Raw genomic sequence first — 19,445 nt, 5'->3', positions numbered from 1 at the left:
ATAAGGAGTGGAAGCAGGATGTGAACACGAGTCTGGCCCCAGAGTCCAAGCGCCTTCTCCATCGCATGCAATCAGTTAGTTATAACATCGATGGAGAGGAGATTCTCTCTGAGAGTGACGCTAAGTCTCGCTAAGTCCCGGAGCAGGGGGCCAGGGCCTTCGGAGGAGAACTGGGCTTCCACAGGGCAGAGGAGTGACCATCCATCCCACGCTCCCATGCCCACTTTGGCGCCATTGAGTGCCCCCACCGCGCGCAGCCTCACAGACCGAGTCCCCGCGTGGGTTTGGAGGCGAAAGTCGCCTCCCGCCCACGTCTCCGCCCCGCTCCGGCCCAGCCCACGCCGTTCGGGGAGGAAGTCTCCAGGCCTCCCCCAAGCACGCGACAGCGGGCCGTCTCCGAGCGCACTGGGAGCGGCCCTGAGGGGAGCGAATGGCGACGGCTCAAACACGCTGGCGGCGACCAGGGCTTCCTCACTGACCCTGCAGGCCTCCTCAGCGCCGCCCGCTTCGCCCATGGCAGCCGCGGCCTCTGCTCCGTTCTCCTGAGCGGCGGCGTGCCCTCTGACCCCTGACGCCAGAAAGCGCGGGAACGTGTCCACGCCGGGGGTCGGCAACGGAGAGGCGCGAGGCTCAAACCTCGCAGAATTTGCGCAGTATTCTCGGCCGAGAGAGCGAGGAGTGGTCTTGTCGAGGTCCCACTTTGGCTCTTCTGGCTTAGCCGGGGTTTTAAACTTAGCCGGGGTTATCTGCAAAGCAGAAGGAAAGTCAGCCCCTGATGTAAGTGTCAAGCAAAATAAATCGGATGGGTCCTTTCCTGTTTGGCGAGGAATGCTACACTAAGGGGGACTGTTTCAAACTGGCAGTCTTTGCTGGAAACCTCGCCTCGGTTCGCCTTCCCTCGCTCGGATTCAGGCCCTTTTATGTTAAGGGTTGAATTTTTGTGTCAACAGGCACCTCGGGAGGTCGCCCAGATAACTGAGCGGAGCAACTGAGATAACCCCCGCTGCGTGTGGAGTGACCTAGTCCATTAACTTGCCCCGGCACGCCCGCTGAGTCCGCAAAATATAGGATGTCCTCGGGTTTTAGATGAACCCAAAGCTAAGATTTCTTCCTTCTCTGGAGTTAGCAAGCAGCCCGCCCTGCCCAACTCCCCTGGAAGCGCGCGTGCTCTCCAGGCTTCGGGACGCCGGCGCGGGCGCCCCAGCACTGGCACCAGGGCTCCAGAGTAAGGGGCGCGCCGACCTCCCCGAGCCTCTGCAGGCGCTGGCAGAAGGCGAGCCCTCCACCTGCTCAGCAGGCCCCAATGCCAGCCTTTCCTTCCAGTCTCAACTCCACCCGGGGGCCCGGGAGCTCGACAGTTAAGAACTCCGTGCCACGGAAATCACAGGTGAGCTGCTGGCTCAACGGGGTGTACTAAATGGGATTAAAGATCCTAGACTGTGGCCAGGCACGGTGGTTCAAGCCTGTAATCCCAGCGCTCAGGGAGGCCGAGGCGGGAGGATTGCTTGAGCCCAGGAGTTTGAGACCAGCCTGGGCAACATAGCGAGACCCTGTCTCTACAAAAATAAAAAGTAGTGGGGCGTGATGGCGCGCGCCTGTAGTCTCAGCTACTTGGGCGGTCAACATGGGAGGATCACTTGAGTCTGGGAGGTCGAGGCTGCAGTGAGCCAAGATCACCGCCAAGATCGCGCCACTGCACTCCAGCCTGGGCGAGAGGGAGACCCTGTCTCAAAAACAAAAAATCCAAGACCGTTTACAAACAGCCGTCCGTCTCTTCCTGGCCAAGTCCTAACCCTGGCTAACCTCGCGGTGTACAGCCTGAATTTGGGCAACCGAAAGGCAGCGCCGCCGCCACGCGCACAAGAGATGGGCCGCTCCGCCCGCTGCCAGGGCCACGGCCGCGCTCACTCCCATAGCGCGCTGCGAGCGGCGGCGCCTTTGTGACGCCATCAGCCCGCGCGCCGTCGCCGCCTTCTGTTTGTCGCGGCCCTGGCGGACGGCGACTGGCTTCTCCCCGGCGCTCGGCCGGCGGCAGCTGCACCGCGGGTTGCGCGGCCGGGGATGCTCCAGCGGGCGCGATGGCCCCCGCCATGCAGCCGGCCGAGATCCAATTTGCCCAGCGGCTGGCGTCTAGCGAGAAGGGCATTCGGGACCGGGCGGTGAAGAAGCTGCGCCAGTACATCAGCGTAAAGACGCAGAGGGAGACAGGTGGGCGCACGGCGGCGGTCAGCCGCGCCACATGGCGGGCCGGGGGCCGGGGCTGGGGCCCTGGCACGGAACGCGGCTTCCACTTGTTGTCGTGACACCCAGCGTGTGCTTAGGTTTCCGCGCTGCCGGAACCGCTTCTTGCTGTGTCTAGTGCCTTTTTACACTTGAGGAAACGGGTTGAGGGGGTTCCGTTACTTGTGAAAGTCACAGTAAGCGGGGAAGCTAAGAAAAGACCCGCATGGGTTCGATTCCCCAGCCGACATCTCGAATCACTGGGCCGCCCTCATTTGCCCTGGTGTCCGGTCGGTGATTGCCGCCTTTCTTTGACCAGCACCTTTACGTGCCGGGGCTGGAGGAGAGAAGACAGAATCACTACCCTCGAGGATCTGTTAGTAATAAAGCAAGGAGGCAAACAGGCAAATAAAGTAGACCTTGTGTAAGCGTAGTAAACAAATGAAAACCAGGTAGTAGGCCGGGCGCAGTGTCTCACGCATGTAATCCCAGCACTTTGGGAAGCCGAGGCGGGCGGATGACCGGAGGTCGGGAGTTCGAGACCAGCCTGGCCAACCCAACATAGTGAAACCCCGGCTCTACAAAAAATACAAAATTAGCCGGGCATGGTGGCGCATGCCTGTAATCTGAGTACTCGAGAGGCTGAGGCAGGAGAATCGCTTGAACCTGGGAGGCGGGCGTTGCGGTGAGCCGAGATCGCGCCATTGCACTCCAACTTGGGCAACAAGAGCGAAACTCCGTCTCAAAAAAAGAAAAGAAAGAAAGAAAGAAAACCAGGTAATAGCAAGAAGTGAAGGAGGTTGCTCTTTTTGATAGACTGTTCTGGGAAGGCCTCTGGGGTGATGTTCAGCTGCGATCTGAAGAGAGATGAGCGGAAACCGCCTATGCAAAGGCAGGAAAGAGCTTCACGTGCCCCAGGAGTGGTTTGAAAGACCAATTAAGTTGTGGGTGGGCGGGGAGAGTGTGATGAGATGAAGTTGGAGATTGTAGGCAGTGGCCAGATCACACAGGGCTTTGTAGTGTAGATTTTAACGGCACTGCTGTTGAATGATCTCATTTACCTGATCCAAGAATATTTTCTGTAAACTCTTGAGTGAGCCCACACGATATGAACTACAATGTGTGACAGAGGTTTTAAGATAAAGTTTGATTTAGTTACTGATGGTACTAATACATTTAGAATCTGCTTAAAAGAACAGATATTATCTCCCCCATTACTGACATTCTCAGTTTAAGAAAAATCACCAGAATACCCAAAAAAAGAAGTCTGGTAGAAAAAGGAATGAAGACCAAAATTCCTGACTTTGGTTCTGTTAGGGATCTCCCTAAGAGATTTTGTTTACTCTCACAGTTCCAGATACCCCATATATGCTGGTAGTTTCTAAACCTAAATTGTTGACCCAGCGCTTTCCTGTTTGCAATTGGGATGTGCCTTGCTAGCCTGGCTTCTCTACCTGGCACCTCACACTCAGGATGCCAAAAAACGTCATATTTTCTTTCCCCGAAATCCTGTTGTCTGCTGCTGCTCCTCTACCACCTGTTTTCTCTTCTTTTGGTTGCTAGTTCCCACCCGCCATTCGGATTCCAGCTGGACACACGGGATTGTCCTGGACTCCTCTGCCTTCCTCATCCTCTTCCCCTGGCCCACATCCATGTCCCTCAGTCCTCCTTCGCCTCCTGATGAAATAAATTCTCTGACCATGGGCCCTTTGCATCTCACCCGAACTTCTGCACCTGCATATTCCCTAACTGGTCTCCTTAACTTCATTTGTGTCCCCCCGAATCTGTCCTCCACAGACCAGCCCAGGGTCATCTTCCTAAAACAAATCTGATCCCACATCACCAATATTTTTTGAAATTCAGCGTCTGCAAGTCATGTTCTGTCCTCAGGTGCTCTTCCTCCCTAAGCCCCGTGACTGCTTCATGTTCCGTCAACAGAACCGGTCGTGGGTCTTGGTGTACAGCACACAATTTCTCACCTCTCTGCCTTTGCTTCTCCTGTTCACTCTGCAGAGATTCCCACACCTTCACTCCCAGCATTCAGTTCAGTATCACTTCCTTCAAAAAGCCTCGCCTAGCATCTAGCCCGACTCCTCCAGGGTCTAAAACGTCCATTGTGTCTCTGTTGTAGCACTTAGCTACATTGCTTCTTAATTATCAACGTGCCATTCTACTCCCAAAACAGCCTAAGCTTCTGTCTGTTTTCTTAGCCAGAAGTGGGAGTACATGCAGCCATGAAAGCTCTTGGCCTACACAAAAGTAGAAGACGAGAAGCAATACTTACGGTGCTAAGACAGCCTAGACAGAGCCTTTTGTTCAAACCCTTTGATGAGCCAGCCCAGGATTTGCAGATGCTGAGGTTATGCAGGGGCCTAAGACCAGTTACACCAGTGCTCCAGAGTCCTGTCTGGTTAGTGCCTATCACACCCAGAGTTTCTTGTCTTGTACATCTGTTCACCACCACATGGCATGGAATACAGTGGGCCTTCAAAAAATAACTCTGCAGCGTGAACGTCATCATGGACAGTGATAATGGGACAAGAAAACACAAGGTCTCTGCCACAGCTATGGCCCATCACAATTAAAACACAAGTTTGGAAATAACTTGGCCTGACATTTGACTCCCGTTAACAGGCTCAAACTTTTTTGCGTCTTGTCTTAGGCATCATAAAGGAAATCTGAGATTTCACTCTTCCTGAAACATGAGCTGTTCTGCAGCAACATAAATAGATAGCTTTGTAATTTTAAAAATAAATTGGAAATCTTTGTATTGCTTTAAGTAACAGAATGTTGGGCTCATGCTTTAACTGTTCGAGTTGGGTACTCACAGTCCTAAAATGATCACTCTCCATGGCTTTCATTCATAAGAGCTTATTTGTCCCAATTCATTCATTCATTCATATATTTAGCAAACATTTATGGAGTGCCAACTGTGTACTATTATGTACGCTATTCTTGGCACTGGGAATATAGCAGCGGACAAAACAATCCCTGCCTATCTTATCAGTTCTGCGACTTTAAAAATATTGACTAAAATGGAGAGGCATCCTAAAATCAACCTGGTGACAATTGAATTTGCATCATTGCTTTCTTTTTGGCAACATACAAAATAACAGTACATCTTATGGTTAATGCTGTATTAGATTCAGTAAGAAATTTTTTTTTTAATGATGGAGTTAGGGTTCTCTCCGCCCAAGAGTTATAATAAATAGGAGTTGTGGATGTTCTGACCCTGAGGTGTGTTCAAGTATAGCACTTTACCCCCATCTGAAATGGCTCCTGGGCTCATTACATGGTGAGTGTAGCTGTTGGATTTGCTGATTTCAAAACCTACTGATATTTCACATGTCTACATGTCTCACTTTGATGTTCACCTCATTTGTTTTGTGTGTTTTTGTTTTTTGAGACAGAGTTTAGCTCTTTCCCCCAGGCTGGAGTGCAATAGCGTGATGTCTGCTAACTACAACCTCCACCTTCCAGTTTCAAGCGATTCTCCTGCCTCACCCTCCTGAGTAGCTGGGAGCACCCACCACCACGCCTGGCTAATTTTTGTAATTTTAGTAGAGACAGGGTTTCACCATGTTGGCCAGGCTGGTCTTGAGCTGCTGACCTCGTGATCCGCCCACCTCGGCCTCCAAAAGTGCTGGAATTACAGGTGTGAGCCACACCGTACCCAGCCTTTGTTTTTGTTTTTTTGAGAGACAGAGACTTGCTCTGTTGCCCAGGCTGGAGTGCAGTGACACAGCCTCGGCTCACTGCAACCTCCACCTCCCAGGTTCAAGCGATTCTCCTGCCTCAGCTTCCCAAGTAGCTGGGACTACAGGCGTGCACCACCATGCCCAGCTGATTTTTGTATTTTTTTAGTAGAGATGAGGTTTCACTCTGTGTTGGCCAGGCTGGTCTTGAACGCCTGACATCAGGTGATCTGCCCACCTCGGCCTCCCAAAGTGCTGGGATTACAGGAGTGAGTCACTGCACCTGGCCTACCTCATTCATTTTGAAGTAACTGAACCTATATTGTCTTGTTGTAAAAATGTAATTGTATTAAGTTTCAGAAATTTAGCCCCAAGAAGAAAATAGAGAAGAAAAGACTGGTGAAACCAAACTGCTTCAGACAATGTACTTTGCCTTTCAGAGTTTTGAAAGTAATTCAGTAATGAGCATTTCTCTCTTTTACTTTGAATACTTCAAAAATTGGTGGCTTGTTTTTATTAAATTCCTAAGTGAATGCACACACACACACAGACATAAATGGAAAATAGATGTTTTAAAAGGGAACCAAATAATGCCGGGCGTGGTGGCTCACGCCTGTAATCCCAACACTTTGGGAGGCCAAAGCGGGTGGATCACCTGAGGTTAGGAGTTCAAGACCAGCCTGACCAACATGGAGAAACTCCGTCTCTACTAAAAATACAAAATTAGCCAGGCATGATGGCACATGCCTGTAATCCCAGCTACTCAGGAGGCTGAGGCAGGAGAATCGCTTGAACCCGGGATTTGGAGGTTGCAGTGAACCAAGAACGTACCATTGCGCTGCAGCCTGGGCAACAAGAACAAAACTCCGTCTCAAAAAAAAAAGAAAAAGAGAAAAGGGAACAAAATGTAAATAGACCGTAGGAATAGAAAGTGAGATAATTACTATTGTAATATCTCACCAGCTGAATAGTGCTTTATCCTTACAGTGTTTCACACGTCTTGGGCTTGACCCTAACGATAAATCTTTCATATAGTATAGGTGGTAGAACTGAGGCCCAAAAGTCAGTTGACAGTTTTCCGATACTGGGCACTTGTTGGTAGGAAGCTGGGGCCTGAGCCAAGGTTTGTTTCCGTGCTACTGCATTGCCTCCTAGAAAAGAGACAATCAGAATATCTTTTCTCATTGTATTAGCCTGTTCTTACGCTGCTAATAAAGACACACCAGATACTGGGTAATTTATAAAGGAAAGAGGTTTAATGGACTCACAGTTCCACATGGCTGGGGAAGCCTCACAATCATGGCAGACAGCAAAGGAAAAGCAAAGCAAAGGCACGTCATCCCTGGCAGCCAGGCGAGAGGGTATGTGCAGGAGAGCTCCCCTTTATAAAACCGTTAGATCTTGTGAGACTTACTCATTCTCATGAGAACAGCATGAGAAAAACCCATCCCCGTGATTCAGTTACCTCCCACTGGGTCCCTCCCACCACATGTGGGGGTTATTACAATTCAAGGTGAGATTTGGGTGGGGACACAGCCACCCATATTACTCACCCAGCCCACTTTGCTGCCCACTGTCCAGGGTCTGTTGTCACTGTCAGAATCTACTGTTTTCCATTATGAACGCCTCTGTAGCACATCATACTGTGCCTTTGCCTGTTACAGGTGTGGGCTGTCCATAGTAGATACTGGGCAGACCACATTATCACTTACCGTTGGCTTGACCCAATGGTCTACTTACAAAACCATCTGGAGATAAATGTGCTGTTTTTAAGTGAGAAACACCAGAATACAGAATATTAGGCCATTTAGGTCACACACACAACTGTGCTTTTCTGCACTACATGTAACTGTTCTGTAAATAAAGGCACAGGAAAGATCTGGAAAGATGCACATCAGATAGGTTGCATCAGTCCCTCTGGTTCAGAGCCTGGGATTCAGGAGGCAGGGAGCAAGACAAGCTTGTGATTATATCACTTTGATGGTGGTAGGGTTCTTTTCAATAAACGTGTTTTTATTAGTTAGGACTCTCTCCGTTGCAACTGGACAGAACATCCACAGCACGCTAGAGTTATTTTATTTTATTTATTTATTTGTTTATTTTTTGAGATGGAGTCTCGCTGTGTCACTCAGGCTGGAGTGCAGTGGTGCGATCTTGGCTCACTGAAACCTCTGCCTCCTGGGTTCTAGCGATTCTCCTGTCTCACGGAGAATCTTGGTGCCATTCTCCTGGGATTAAGTGAGTGCTCACTCCTAATTCCTGTGTGATCTGGCTGTTAAAGAGCCTGGCACCTTCCTCCTCTCTTGCTGGAGGGGAAGGGGACATGACAACTCCCCTTCCCCTCCAGCCAAGACAAGACGCTCACTCCCTGAGGTCCTCACCGGAAGCAGATGCTGGAGCCATGCTTGTACAGCCTGCAGAGCCCCGAGCCAAATAAACCTCTTAGCGTCAGGTATTCCTTTATAGCAATGCAACAGACTAAGACAATGATGTAACTGGAAGGGCAGGGGCGTTAATCAACTTAAACACAAAAAGAGGATTTAAAGGACCTGGGTGACTGTGTGGGGTCAGGCTCAGGTCACTCCTTGTCCTTGCTGGGCAGCTACATTGTGATTCCTCTCCAAGGCTCTCTGCCTTCAAGCAGGGTGCAGAGGGACTCTGTGGTCTGGGTGGGGCTTACCTACATGGAGAGGAGGCGGCTTCCACCAATGCAGCAGAATTCCCTTGGCCATGGACAGGTTCAAGGAAAGCCAAGCGACCCTCTGCAGGTAAAAATCTTGCTCAGTCCTTAGGAGTCTCTAGCTCTCTCCTTACTGGACTTGAAGAGAATACACTGTACCTGCTCCCAGCCACCTTGTAACACAAGTGGATCCTGTCTGAGAATGGAGATAGTCTTTGGGGCAGCAGAGGTTGCAGTGGAGAAAAACAAGGTTCTGGGCCCAGCAGTTCAGCTCCTGCACAAAGCTGTGCTTCACTTTCCCCCTTAAAACTAGCGTGGCAGCCAGGCGTGCTGGTTCACGCCTGTAATCCCAGCACTTTGGGAGGCCGAGGTGGGCGGATCACGAGGTCAAGAGACTAAGACCATCCTGGCCAACATGGCAGAACCCCGTCTCTACTAAAAACTACAAAACATAGCTGGGCACGGTGGCAGGTCCCTGTAATCTCAGCTACTTGGGAGGCTGAGGCAGGAGAATTGCTTGAACCCAGACGGCAGAGGTTGCAGGGAGCCAAGGTTGCGCCATTGCACTCCAGCCTGGGTGACAGTGAGACTGTCTCAAAAAAAAAAAAAAATCCTTAATAGCATGAAATATCCAATCTGTTCAGTTTTTCTCATCATCTCAAATGTTTTTTATGACCAATCCAAATGAGGACCACCTGTTGCGTTTGGTTAATATGTCTGCCAAGACGCTCTTAAATTCTAACAGTTCTTACCGTCTTCTTTTTTCTGTACAGTTTATTTGTTGGAGGACATGGGTCATATGCTTTGTAGAGTTTCACATACTTGGGGTTTGTTGACTGCATCCTGTTGTCTCACTTACCATGTTCCTCTGTCCCCTGTATTTCCTATAAACTAGTATTAATAGTTAAGATTTGACACAGTTGGGTTTTTGTTTTTTTGTTTTGTTTTACTTTTGTAAGAATACTTCACGGTTGGTGCAGCGTTCTTCCTGTCGGCATCGCCTCTGGACATCTGATGAGTGATTGCCTGTGCATGTTAATGATCGGTCAGTGGGTTTGGGTGTTGATGGTCTGACACATCCATTTTCAAGTTTCTTAATATTGTTTTTTGTTTGTTTGTTTGTGAGACAGAGTTGCTCTGTTGCCCAGGTTGGAGTGCAGTGGCACGATTATAGCTTACTGCAGCCTCAAATTCCTGGGCTCAGGTCATCCTCTCACCTCAGCCATCTGAGTACTTGGGACTGCAGGCACATGCCACCATGCCCTGCCAGTTTTTTGGTTTTGTTGTTGGGGTGTGTGCGTGTGCGTGTGTGTGTGTGTGTGTTTAAGACAGGGTCTTGCTCTGTTGCCCAACTGGAGTACAGTGTTGTAGAGACTGGGTTTTGCTGTGTTGCCCAGGCTGGTCTCAAACTCCTGAGCACAAGTGAGCCGCCACGCCTGGGTGATATCTTTTCGTCTAATGTTTTAGCAGCCATTTATGATCCTTGCCCAAAGCCTTTAATTCACTGGGAATATATGTGGTCTTTGAACATGATTAAATATAAATGCAGGTCACTGTGACCAAGAAAAAAAGTTATTGTAATCGTGACCACCGTTGGCTCAGCTCTAGTGGGGTTTATCACTCATACCATACTTACATTAGCCGTGTGAGGATCCCCAGGCATGATTTGTTCATAACAAGAGGGCAAGAGAACCAGTTGGTACATCTTCTCTCCAACTGCGAAAGGAAATATACTTGAATAAACTAGTTTTATGTTAGTTTCTGATATCTTGGTTTTACATGGAAAACTATCAGAATAAAAATGCAGGCCAGGCGTGGTGGCTCACACCAGTAATCCCAGCACTTTGGGAGGCCGAGGCCAGTGGATCACCTGAGGTCAGGAGTTCTGGACCAGCCTGGCCAACATGGTGAAACCCTGTCTCCACTAAAAATACAAAAAATTAGCCAGGTGTGGTGGCGCATGCCTATAATCCCAACTACTCTTGAGGCTGAGGTGGGAGAATCGCTTGACCCCGGGAGGCAGAGGTTGCAGTGAGCCTAGATTGAGCCTGGGCAACGAGCAAGATTCTGTCCCCCCCCCCAAAAAAAAGAAGAAGAATCAAAATGTACCATTATAAAATTGTTGATGGGAGAAAGACCCTTAGTAAAGTGGAAATCAATACCTATAAATAAAGGTAAATGCACTCTGAATACACTAAATAAACTTTGGTCGATCAAAAAAGGTCTTTTTGTCACTTTTTTTTTTTTTTTTTTTAAGAGACAAAGTCTCGCTCTGTTGCCCAGGCTGGAGTGCAGTGGCACAATCTTGGCTCACTGCAAGCTCCGCCTCCTGGGTTCATGCCATTCTCCTGCCTCAGCCTCCGGAGTAGCTAGGACTACAGGTGCCCGCCATCACGCCTGGCTAATTTTTTTTTATTTTTAGTGGAGATGTGGTTTCACCGTGTTAGCCAGGATGGTCTCAATCTTCTGACCTCGTGATCCACTCACCTCGGCCTCCCAAAGTCCTGGGATTACAGGCGTGAGCCACTGTGCCCGACCCTTTTTGTCACTTTTTAAGCATCTTTTGGAGTATTAAGATCACGTTGATTCTAAATATTTGTTTGCATTCATCTAATTTATAGCACTTTGTTGCTCCAAAAGATTTCTCCTAGGATCTCCTGGTAAAATCCTCATAAAGACCATTTGTAACACACATCAAGACTTGAGGTTTCTGTTTGTGTTCTAATTTCATGGTCCATAGGCTCGGAAGCTCCAGGAGTGTACACCTACCTTATAATTTTGTGATTCTTTATGTCAGTCAGCAAATACTTTATGACACCTGGGGTCTACTCAGGAGGTCTAAGGCTGAACGAGACTGGTCATTTAGTCATAGATCATGAAGGCAGAGGTAGATCCCTAAGTAGCTATAGTCAGAACAAAGCCAACCCTGGTGATGCTGCAGTAAATGATCACCGTTACAGGAAGGGTGACTGGGAGGCAGCCACTTTCGACCTCATACTAGGATCCTTAAAAGGTCATTTTTGCAAAAATGTTCCAAAGTAGTGTCAGTGTCCCCGGGCCCTTTCCTAGGTCTTTGACTTTCCGATGTACTGTTCGGAGCTCCTGTGTCCTCAGCCTGGGTGGTTTTCTGTTCCTTGGAAGTGGGGCTGCCCGTTGCTGGGGCTTCATATGAGCAAATCCCCCGCATCTCTTGTAAGATTTGCAGTTTTACTTCACAAGACCAGCGAAAATGTCAGTGTGCAGGATGGCTGCACGTGGTGGGCAGGGAGGGCCTTGAGGGGAGCTGATTTCCTAAGTGGCCACTTTGTTCATGAATTTTGTGTTGTGATGACATTTGCTTCCTCACACTGAGGCCAGGCCACCACTGCCACCCTACTCTGTAGCTGATAAAGCTGCAGGTACAGTAGTAATTTATTTGTGTTTCTTTTATAATAATAACGAAATGTTTGCTTCCATTTTTTAAAAAGACGTGCAAATGAAAGAGAATTAAAATGTATGTGGTACTTCACCGCTGTCTAAACTTTAAGAAAGGAGATGCATAGATTCTAAGATGTTTGTGCTGTTTTGCCTTCCAGGAGGTTTCAGTCAGGAGGAACTTCTAAAAATCTGGAAGGGGCTCTTCTACTGCATGTGGGTGCAGGATGAACCCCTTCTACAGGTAACGTGCATTCCCTTTGTCATGCTCCCTGGTTCTTGCTGTGTCTGGATAAGAGACTTGAGCACTCACGCTGTGCCAGTCCCCCAATACACTGACGCACACTGACGGTCATGCTTCAAGGAGTCATTTTCTTACCTCTTGTCCGTACAGAAAGGGATGCAGTGTCAACACAGTTAGGTGAATTGTCTTTTCAAATAAAATGAAAGATGTGCATTCGTTGTCAATTTACTATTTCTCTGTAAAATTTCATAGGTTCCATGCTAGGTTTTACATTACTTAAAGTTTCTCTCTTCTGGTAAGTTTATTTTTTGTGGTCAAGGATGGCATGACAGGAGCACTAACTAGTGAAGACCCTGTGAAACCCAGGACAAGGCAGCCGCTTCGCTGGGCTTCGGGTTCCATGGAGAGCAGGCGGTAGGCACTCCGTGAAAGCCTCCCTGTTAAAGCCGAGTTGCCTGCGCAGTCATCCAAACATGCAGCAGGCTCGGTCTCTCTCTGCAGGGACTGCTGAGCCCACCACCAAAGCCAACACTAAAGAAGTGACTTTCACATTTTAAAAGCTTTGTTCTGACCCATAAATGTAGATCAGATCTGCCTCTGTAGAGGTAGAGGAAGCTTGTCTACCCGCGAGCCACATGCGGCCCAGGATGGCTTTGAATGCAGCCCAACACAAATTCGTAAACTTTCTTAGGACCTTGTGAGATTTTTTTTTTTTAAGCTCATCACTATCATTAGTGTTCTGTGTGTGGCCCAAGACAGTTCTTCCAGTGTGGCTCAGGGGAAGCAAAAGACTGGACACTCCTGAGGTAGAAGAACCAGCCTTGAGGAGAAGTGCTTGCAAGTCTCTGATGCAGATGACAAGTCCTCAGGGCGAGATTTTACTTTTCTGGGTTTTAACATGCAGCCTTGCCATTTCTCCCATGCTGCGTAATAACTTGTTTTAATTTATTTTTATTTTACTGAACATATTTTGAGTAGGAACAGGGCAAAATATTTCTATATTACATTCAAAAGTAACAACCAACAGCTTTAGTGGAGGAAGAAAACCAACGGACAGGAATCTCATTCTCCCACAAAGGAAAACAGACCGGGTGCCGTGTGAGTGAGACCGATGAGGAGTGTGCTTTTCTCACGGAACCTCAGGAACGGGGGCATCTCCCCAGAGTGAGCCTGCTGCACCTCAGCAGAGCATGCTTTTCCGGGGACCCCTTCACCCAGGACAGAGCCCAGAAGGCTGGGTTTACCTTCACATTCCACCTTATCTCTGACCGGGCGGGGGGAGGCCTTTCCCATGGTGTGCAGTGAGCATCCCAGCATCTAACCTCTGTGGGGTCTGCCCTGCTGTCTTTGTGTTTCACAGGATTTCTGGGATTATGATGAAGTGGTTTTTTTGTTTGTTTTTGTTTTTGTTTTTTTGTTTTGTTTTGTTTTTTTGACAGTCTCACTCTGTTGCCCAGGCTGAAGTACAGTGGTGCAATCATGGCTCACTACAGCCCCAGCCTCCCTGTTGCTCAGCTGATCCTCCTGCCTCAGCCACCCGACTAGCTGGGACTACAGGTGCATGCCTCCGTGCCTGGCTAATTTTTGTATTTTTTTGTAGAGACTGGATCTCATTGTGTTGCCTAGGCTAGCGTTGAACTCCTAGACTCGAGCGATCCGCCTGCCTTGGCCTGCCAAAGTGCTCGGGCTCCCATTACAGGCATGAGCTGCCATGCCCAGCTTAGATGTGGGTTTTTTGGTTGTTGTTTTGAGACAGAGTCTCGCTCTGTGGCCCAGGCTAGAGTGCAATGGCACGATCTTGGCTCACTGCACCTTCTACCTCCGAGTTCAAGCAATTCTGTCCCAGCCTCCCGAGTAGCTGGAACTAGAGGCACACGCCAGCACGCCTGGCTAATTTTTGAAGTTTTAATAGAGCTGTAGGGGTGCCATCTTGGTCAGGCTGGTCTTGAACTCCTGACCTCAGGTGATCCACCTGCCTCGGCCTCCCAAAGTGCTGGAATTACAGGCGTGAGCAACCGCACATGGCCAGATATAGTTATAAAGCCAAGAACTGATAACTAAATTATTTAATCTCTAGTTCATTTGAACTGATAACTAGAGATGCTTTTTTAAACATGTAGCTTAACACAGTTCTTGCAGACATACCAAGTTAGCATAATAGTCCATCAGTATTGGAAATTACACGTTTGATAAAATTCAGATATTCGGATACATACTTCTTAGCGGAAGTGACAAGAGGCGCAGACCTGCCCGCCAGCAGAAGTGGGAGGAGGAAGTAGGCCGCGGCACAAGCATCTCATGTTGGCCCACAATAACCCCCATTTTTCTCCCCAACCCCGCCTCTGCAGGAAGAGCTCGCCAACACCATCGCACAGCTAGTCCACGCTGTTAACAACTCAGCAGCTCGTGAGTCCTGTTGTTTCTTCTCCTTCCTTCCAAGTTTTCCGACGTGCTAGTTTAATGGGAACCTTGTGCTGGTATTGTATAGATGTCAGTGGACAAGCCGTTCCTGTTTTTAAAAGCTGTGATAAACTTAGTCATTGACTTGGTGAGAGGGCGAAGTGTCTTGGGGAGAATCGATTTGACATCTCAGAGATTTCAGAAAATGCTTCTAGAAATAATCCTCCAGAATCTTCAAATTCTGAGTTACTTTAACTTGCAGCCTGGAGAGCCAGATGCAGGGTCCATGGTGACCTCTGGATGCCAGGTTCATCTTCCCCAAGAACAGAGCTGTCACTGGTAGTAAATAAATACACAGAAGACACCACTCCTGGTGTCTCAACCAAAGAGAAAAGAAATTAGTTAGGGTGCTTCTGTGTCAGGCATTGATTGCTTACACAGGAAGAAAAAGGCAGCAGACTTCGTTTGTTCTGCTTAACGCTCTTCGGAAAACCATCCTAATGATTTCAGCAACCCCCAGTGGTGCTCTGAATATTAACTGACTCATATTGAACAAAATTCTACATATGATATATAATAGATTTGCAAAGATGAAAAAAGAATTGTGCACAAAGAAAGAAAACCAAAAAATCAACAAAAATTGTTTTTGAATAAAAAAGTGCCAGTTTTGTGGGTCAGAAGAGAAAAATTGAGTGCTTTGTGCTGTAGCTCACCCAGGCGACACCTCTCATCAGACAAAAATATCAGTTTCTATATGGATTATATATGTGTCAGAATTAATGGTTTTGGACTGATTGTCAGGTACCAATGCAGTAGGAAGAGTCACTAGAGGTAGAACAAGGAATCTTTTTATTTTAAAAGGAACGTGGCTTTGCAGTGGGTAAAGGAAAAATGCTCCAGAGAGCATTCAAATCTAACATTACAAGGTTGCCAGCCCTTCCTATTATTCTGTTTTTATTTAAATGCAAAAGATCAAGGCCAGGCGCGGTGGCTCATGCCTGTTAATCCCAGCACTTTGGGAGGCCAAGGTGGATGGATCACCTGAGGTCAGGAGTTTGAGACCAGCCTGGCCAACATGGTTAAACCCTGTCTTCACTAAAAATATGAAGATTAGCCAGGTGTGGTGGTGCTCACCTGTAATCCCAGCTACTGGTGAGGCTGAGGCAGGAGAATGACTTGAACCCAGGAGGCAGAGGTTGCAATGAGCTGAGATCTCACCATTGCACTCCAGCCTGGGCCACAGAGTGGGACCCCGTCTCAAAAATTAAAAAATTAAAAAGTAAAAGATCTACACAGTCCAAGTGATGTTTAAAAATAAATGTAAAAGAAATGATTATTTTTAATCATCAAACATTTTCTAGCTGCCCAAGAATTACTGAGAAAAGTGAATAATAAATAATGCTAGTTTGTTCCTCTTCGTTATTTTCTTGCTATATGTTAATATGTTGATGTGGAAGCCAAGTATTTAGAGCCTTTTGTTCACTGCAGAACACCTGTTCATTCAGACCTTTTGGCAAACCATGAATCGAGAATGGAAAGGAATAGACAGGCTGCGCCTGGACAAATACTATATGGTAAGATCTGCCACAGTTACTTCAAAAACTCCAGGGAAGAAAAGAATGTCCTTTATCTTAAAAGCAATGGAAAGGTTTATTTGTGAAGCAAAACAAGCCACAGGCTTAGTGTGAAGGAAGAATTTGAATCTGTCCTGGAAAGCTTCTCTGTTTTAGCTTTTGCAGCTCTTAAGGATGAGTTTGGGGAGCGTTAGTGAATGTGTTGGATATTTTTTGAGACATAGTCTCTCTCGCTCTATTCCCCAGACTGGAGTGCAGTGGTGCGATCTCAGCTCACTGCAACCTCCACCGCCTGGGTTCCGGTGATTCTCCTGCCTCAGTCTCCTGAGTAGCTGGGACCACAGACGCCCACCACCACACCCAGCTAATTTTTCTATTTTTAGTAGAGATAAGAGTTTACCATGTTGGCCAGGGTGGTCTTGAACTCCTGGCCTCAAATGATCTGCCCACCTCAGCCTCCCAAAATGCTGGGGTTATGGGTGTGAGCCACTGCTCCTGGCTCTGAATATGTTTTTTGATCTAGAAGTTAAATATGAGTGTTGTGAATATTTTTTTACTTTTGGGAACCAGGCCATACCAATTTCATTGGTCCCCTCATTCTGCTGAGCTGATAAATATTTCTTACCTTTCCTTTTTTTTTTTTTACAAAAATTGCCTATCTTTAGCTGATTCGTCTGGTCCTGAGGCAGTCCTTTGAAGTCTTGAAGCGAAACGGCTGGGAAGAAAGGTCAGTAAACTATTCGAGTTAGCATCTGGTAGCCTTAAAACTTAAAAGGTAGTAGAGTGTCTGTCAAGTTTTCTGAACTTGTAGAATACCATGAGACGCTTGATGCATCATTACCTACAGAAAATTGAAATCCAGTAGAAGGCATAAAATAGTTAAGTATATATGACAATTAACATTTTATACTGATTTAAGTGATTGCTTTTTTCCTTGTAAAATGATTTCAGTCTTGCATTGATTGTTATGCTATGTAGGTACCAGACCGAGTATTTTTGTTTCTCTTTGGGAAGTGAGAAGTGTTGGCGTACTGTCATTAACAGAAGCATGTGTTTGGTTGTTTAGCCGAATCAAGGTTTTCTTGGATGTCCTGATGAAGGAGATCCTGTGTCCTGAGAGTCAGTCTCCTAATGGAGTGAGATTCCACTTCATTGATATTTACCTGGATGAACTCTCCAAAGTTGGGGGGAAGGAGGTAAGCTGCTGCCGACAGGCTGCCCATGGGTGAGAGGGCCACCAGTGTTTGCAGTAGTTGCCAGTGAATTGCTGTGGGGTGGCACTTCGCGTGACCAGCGACTATAGCAGTGGGAATTGCTTCAGTCCTCTCTGGGAATGTGTCCTAAGCAGCTGGTGGGGCGGGATTTGTGCACTGAGGATGTACATGACAGTCTTACCTGTAAAATAGAATTGAAAGCAAGCTACAGACTCCAATGAAGAACTCACTAACACGGGGGAGTGCTCAGGATCTAGGGAGCTTTATAAAGCTGTAGGAAAAGCTATGCAAATGATAGACATTAAGTATATGCTCATAAAGAGACAAAAGGCTGGAAAGGAAACATACATTTTTTAGTATGCAGATCATTCTCTGGATGTGGGAATATGCACAGATTTTGCTTTCCTTTCACAGATGTTTTGCAGGGAACAGGTTTTTTTTTAATTAAAAGAAAATACGTTATATTCAAAACAATAATTCTTTTGTCTCACACGTGGAGGCAGGGTCCCTGTGACCCCTCTTGTAGAGGAAGTGTATGTATGTCCTGTATCAGGTTTGTCCAGCCCGCTGCCTGAGAGCTGCATGGGGCCCAGGGCGGTTTTGAATGTGGCCCAACACGAATTCATAAACTTTCTTAAAATATTATGAGATTTTTTTCTTTTTCTTTGCATTTTATTTTATTTTTAGCTCATCAGCTATCGTTAGTGTTTGTATATTTTATGTGTGGCCCAGGACAGTTCTTCCAGCGTGGCTCGGGGAAGTCACAGGATTGGGCACCCTTGTTCTGTGTGTTGGGTGGATACGATCGTGCAGGTTGGGCTGGGTGCCTTTCTCCAGCCACTGCACTGAGATACCAAGTAGCTGGAGGGTGGCCTCGATCTTCAGCCTGGCTCCCGGCTTCTGTGGCGTTCCCTAGGGGCGCCTTGGGGTTGTGTGAGACAGGCATTGCTTGGTCTAACTCCACCTTTGTCAAAGATGTGAATGATCCCTTTTTCAAGGACATGTCAAGAAGGGCAAGGCTGTTTCTCAATTTTTCCCTTTTTCTAAATTAAGCTTTTAGCAGATCAGAATCTCAAGTTTATCGATCCGTTCTGCAAGATCGCTGCAAAGACTAAGGAGTAAGTGATCCCCACGTTGGTTCCCACTGCTCCGGGCACTTGGTCCCCACTGTTCCAGGCACTTGGTCCCCACTGTTCCGGGCACTTGGTCCCCACTGCTCCGGGCACTTGCTCATGGGGAGTTGCTTGCCGTCGTGCATCCAGGCGCGGGGTACTCAGGACACTGCTTCACAGCAGAGAGCAGCTGGAGAAGGCGGCCGAAGCTTCGAGCGGTGATTTGGCTCTTCTAGCTTCAGTGTTTGACTCACTCATTCCAGGAATGCCCTCCCACGCCCAAAGATCTGACTGCTGGGCATCCCATGCCTGTCAGGTGGCACTTAGGCAGTCCCTCGCAGATGCTTGCTGGCCCATAGGGGCCACTCCAGACCACAGCCACGTGTACAGGGCTTCCCTCTGCACTCCTGAAGCCAGAAGGCCAGGCCGCTCGTTCTCATCGCATGCTCTCCGCTGTGCTTCTTCCCGCAGCCACACCCTGGTGCAGACCATAGCTCGGGGCGTCTTCGAAGCTATCGTCGATCAGTCTCCTTTTGTGCCTGAGGAGACGATGGAGGAACAGAAGACAAAAGTGGGCGATGGTGACCTCTCTGCTGAGGAGATACCTGAAAATGAGGTGTCCATGAGAAGAGCTGTCAGTAAAAAGAAGACAGGTAGGAGGATGTTCTTGGTCAGTCTAGCTTTCTTTCGGGTAAAATCCTCCTCAGACAAACACTTTGTAATATATTTGTTGGCATCTTACTGAAGGCAACCTAGAGTTGATGACTGTGCCTCAGCCCTTCCCAAGAAAAGCAGCAGAGGTGGGTTCTTTGTGCCTGGACGGTGCCCAGCGGGGCTATAGGGAGACCTGAGACCTGTCCCACGTGGCATACACACATTTCTGTACCTCCCA

General features: G+C 47.9%; 2 protein-coding genes across 3 annotated transcripts in view; one reads left to right on the top strand and one right to left on the bottom strand.

Moving 5' to 3' along the window:
• The window catches only part of HSF2BP (heat shock transcription factor 2 binding protein), a 29,545-nt gene extending 27,612 nt beyond the window's left edge, over nucleotides 1-1,933 (bottom strand). The window contains exons 1-2 of the mRNA XM_026447436.1: nucleotides 1,804-1,933; nucleotides 480-746 (exon numbers count right to left, since the gene is read on the bottom strand). Of these exons, the coding sequence (XP_026303221.1) occupies nucleotides 480-746; nucleotides 1,804-1,914 (378 nt within the window). The 5' untranslated portion in view covers nucleotides 1,915-1,933. The remainder of the gene's footprint in view (nucleotides 1-479; nucleotides 747-1,803) is intronic.
• Nucleotides 1,934-1,954: 21 nt separating this feature from the next.
• RRP1B (ribosomal RNA processing 1B) overlaps nucleotides 1,955-19,445 on the top strand; it is a 36,249-nt gene continuing 18,758 nt past the window's right edge. For both annotated transcript variants that reach the window (XR_002726423.2, XM_023192306.2), the window contains exons 1-8: nucleotides 1,955-2,208; nucleotides 12,171-12,253; nucleotides 14,602-14,659; nucleotides 16,142-16,227; nucleotides 16,893-16,954; nucleotides 17,294-17,423; nucleotides 18,495-18,559; nucleotides 19,025-19,206. Coding sequence is in view for 1 of the 2 variants with exons in the window: in XM_023192306.2 (XP_023048074.2) it covers nucleotides 2,079-2,208; nucleotides 12,171-12,253; nucleotides 14,602-14,659; nucleotides 16,142-16,227; nucleotides 16,893-16,954; nucleotides 17,294-17,423; nucleotides 18,495-18,559; nucleotides 19,025-19,206 (796 nt within the window). In the remaining variant the exon portion in view is untranslated. The remainder of the gene's footprint in view (nucleotides 2,209-12,170; nucleotides 12,254-14,601; nucleotides 14,660-16,141; nucleotides 16,228-16,892; nucleotides 16,955-17,293; nucleotides 17,424-18,494; nucleotides 18,560-19,024; nucleotides 19,207-19,445) is intronic.

This window comes from Piliocolobus tephrosceles, chromosome 19 (assembly GCF_002776525.5).
Source record: "Piliocolobus tephrosceles isolate RC106 chromosome 19, ASM277652v3, whole genome shotgun sequence".
Lineage (NCBI taxonomy): Eukaryota > Metazoa > Chordata > Mammalia > Primates > Cercopithecidae > Piliocolobus > Piliocolobus tephrosceles.
Note: the sequence above shows the minus strand (reverse complement) of the source record. Positions and strands in the feature narration are given on the sequence as shown.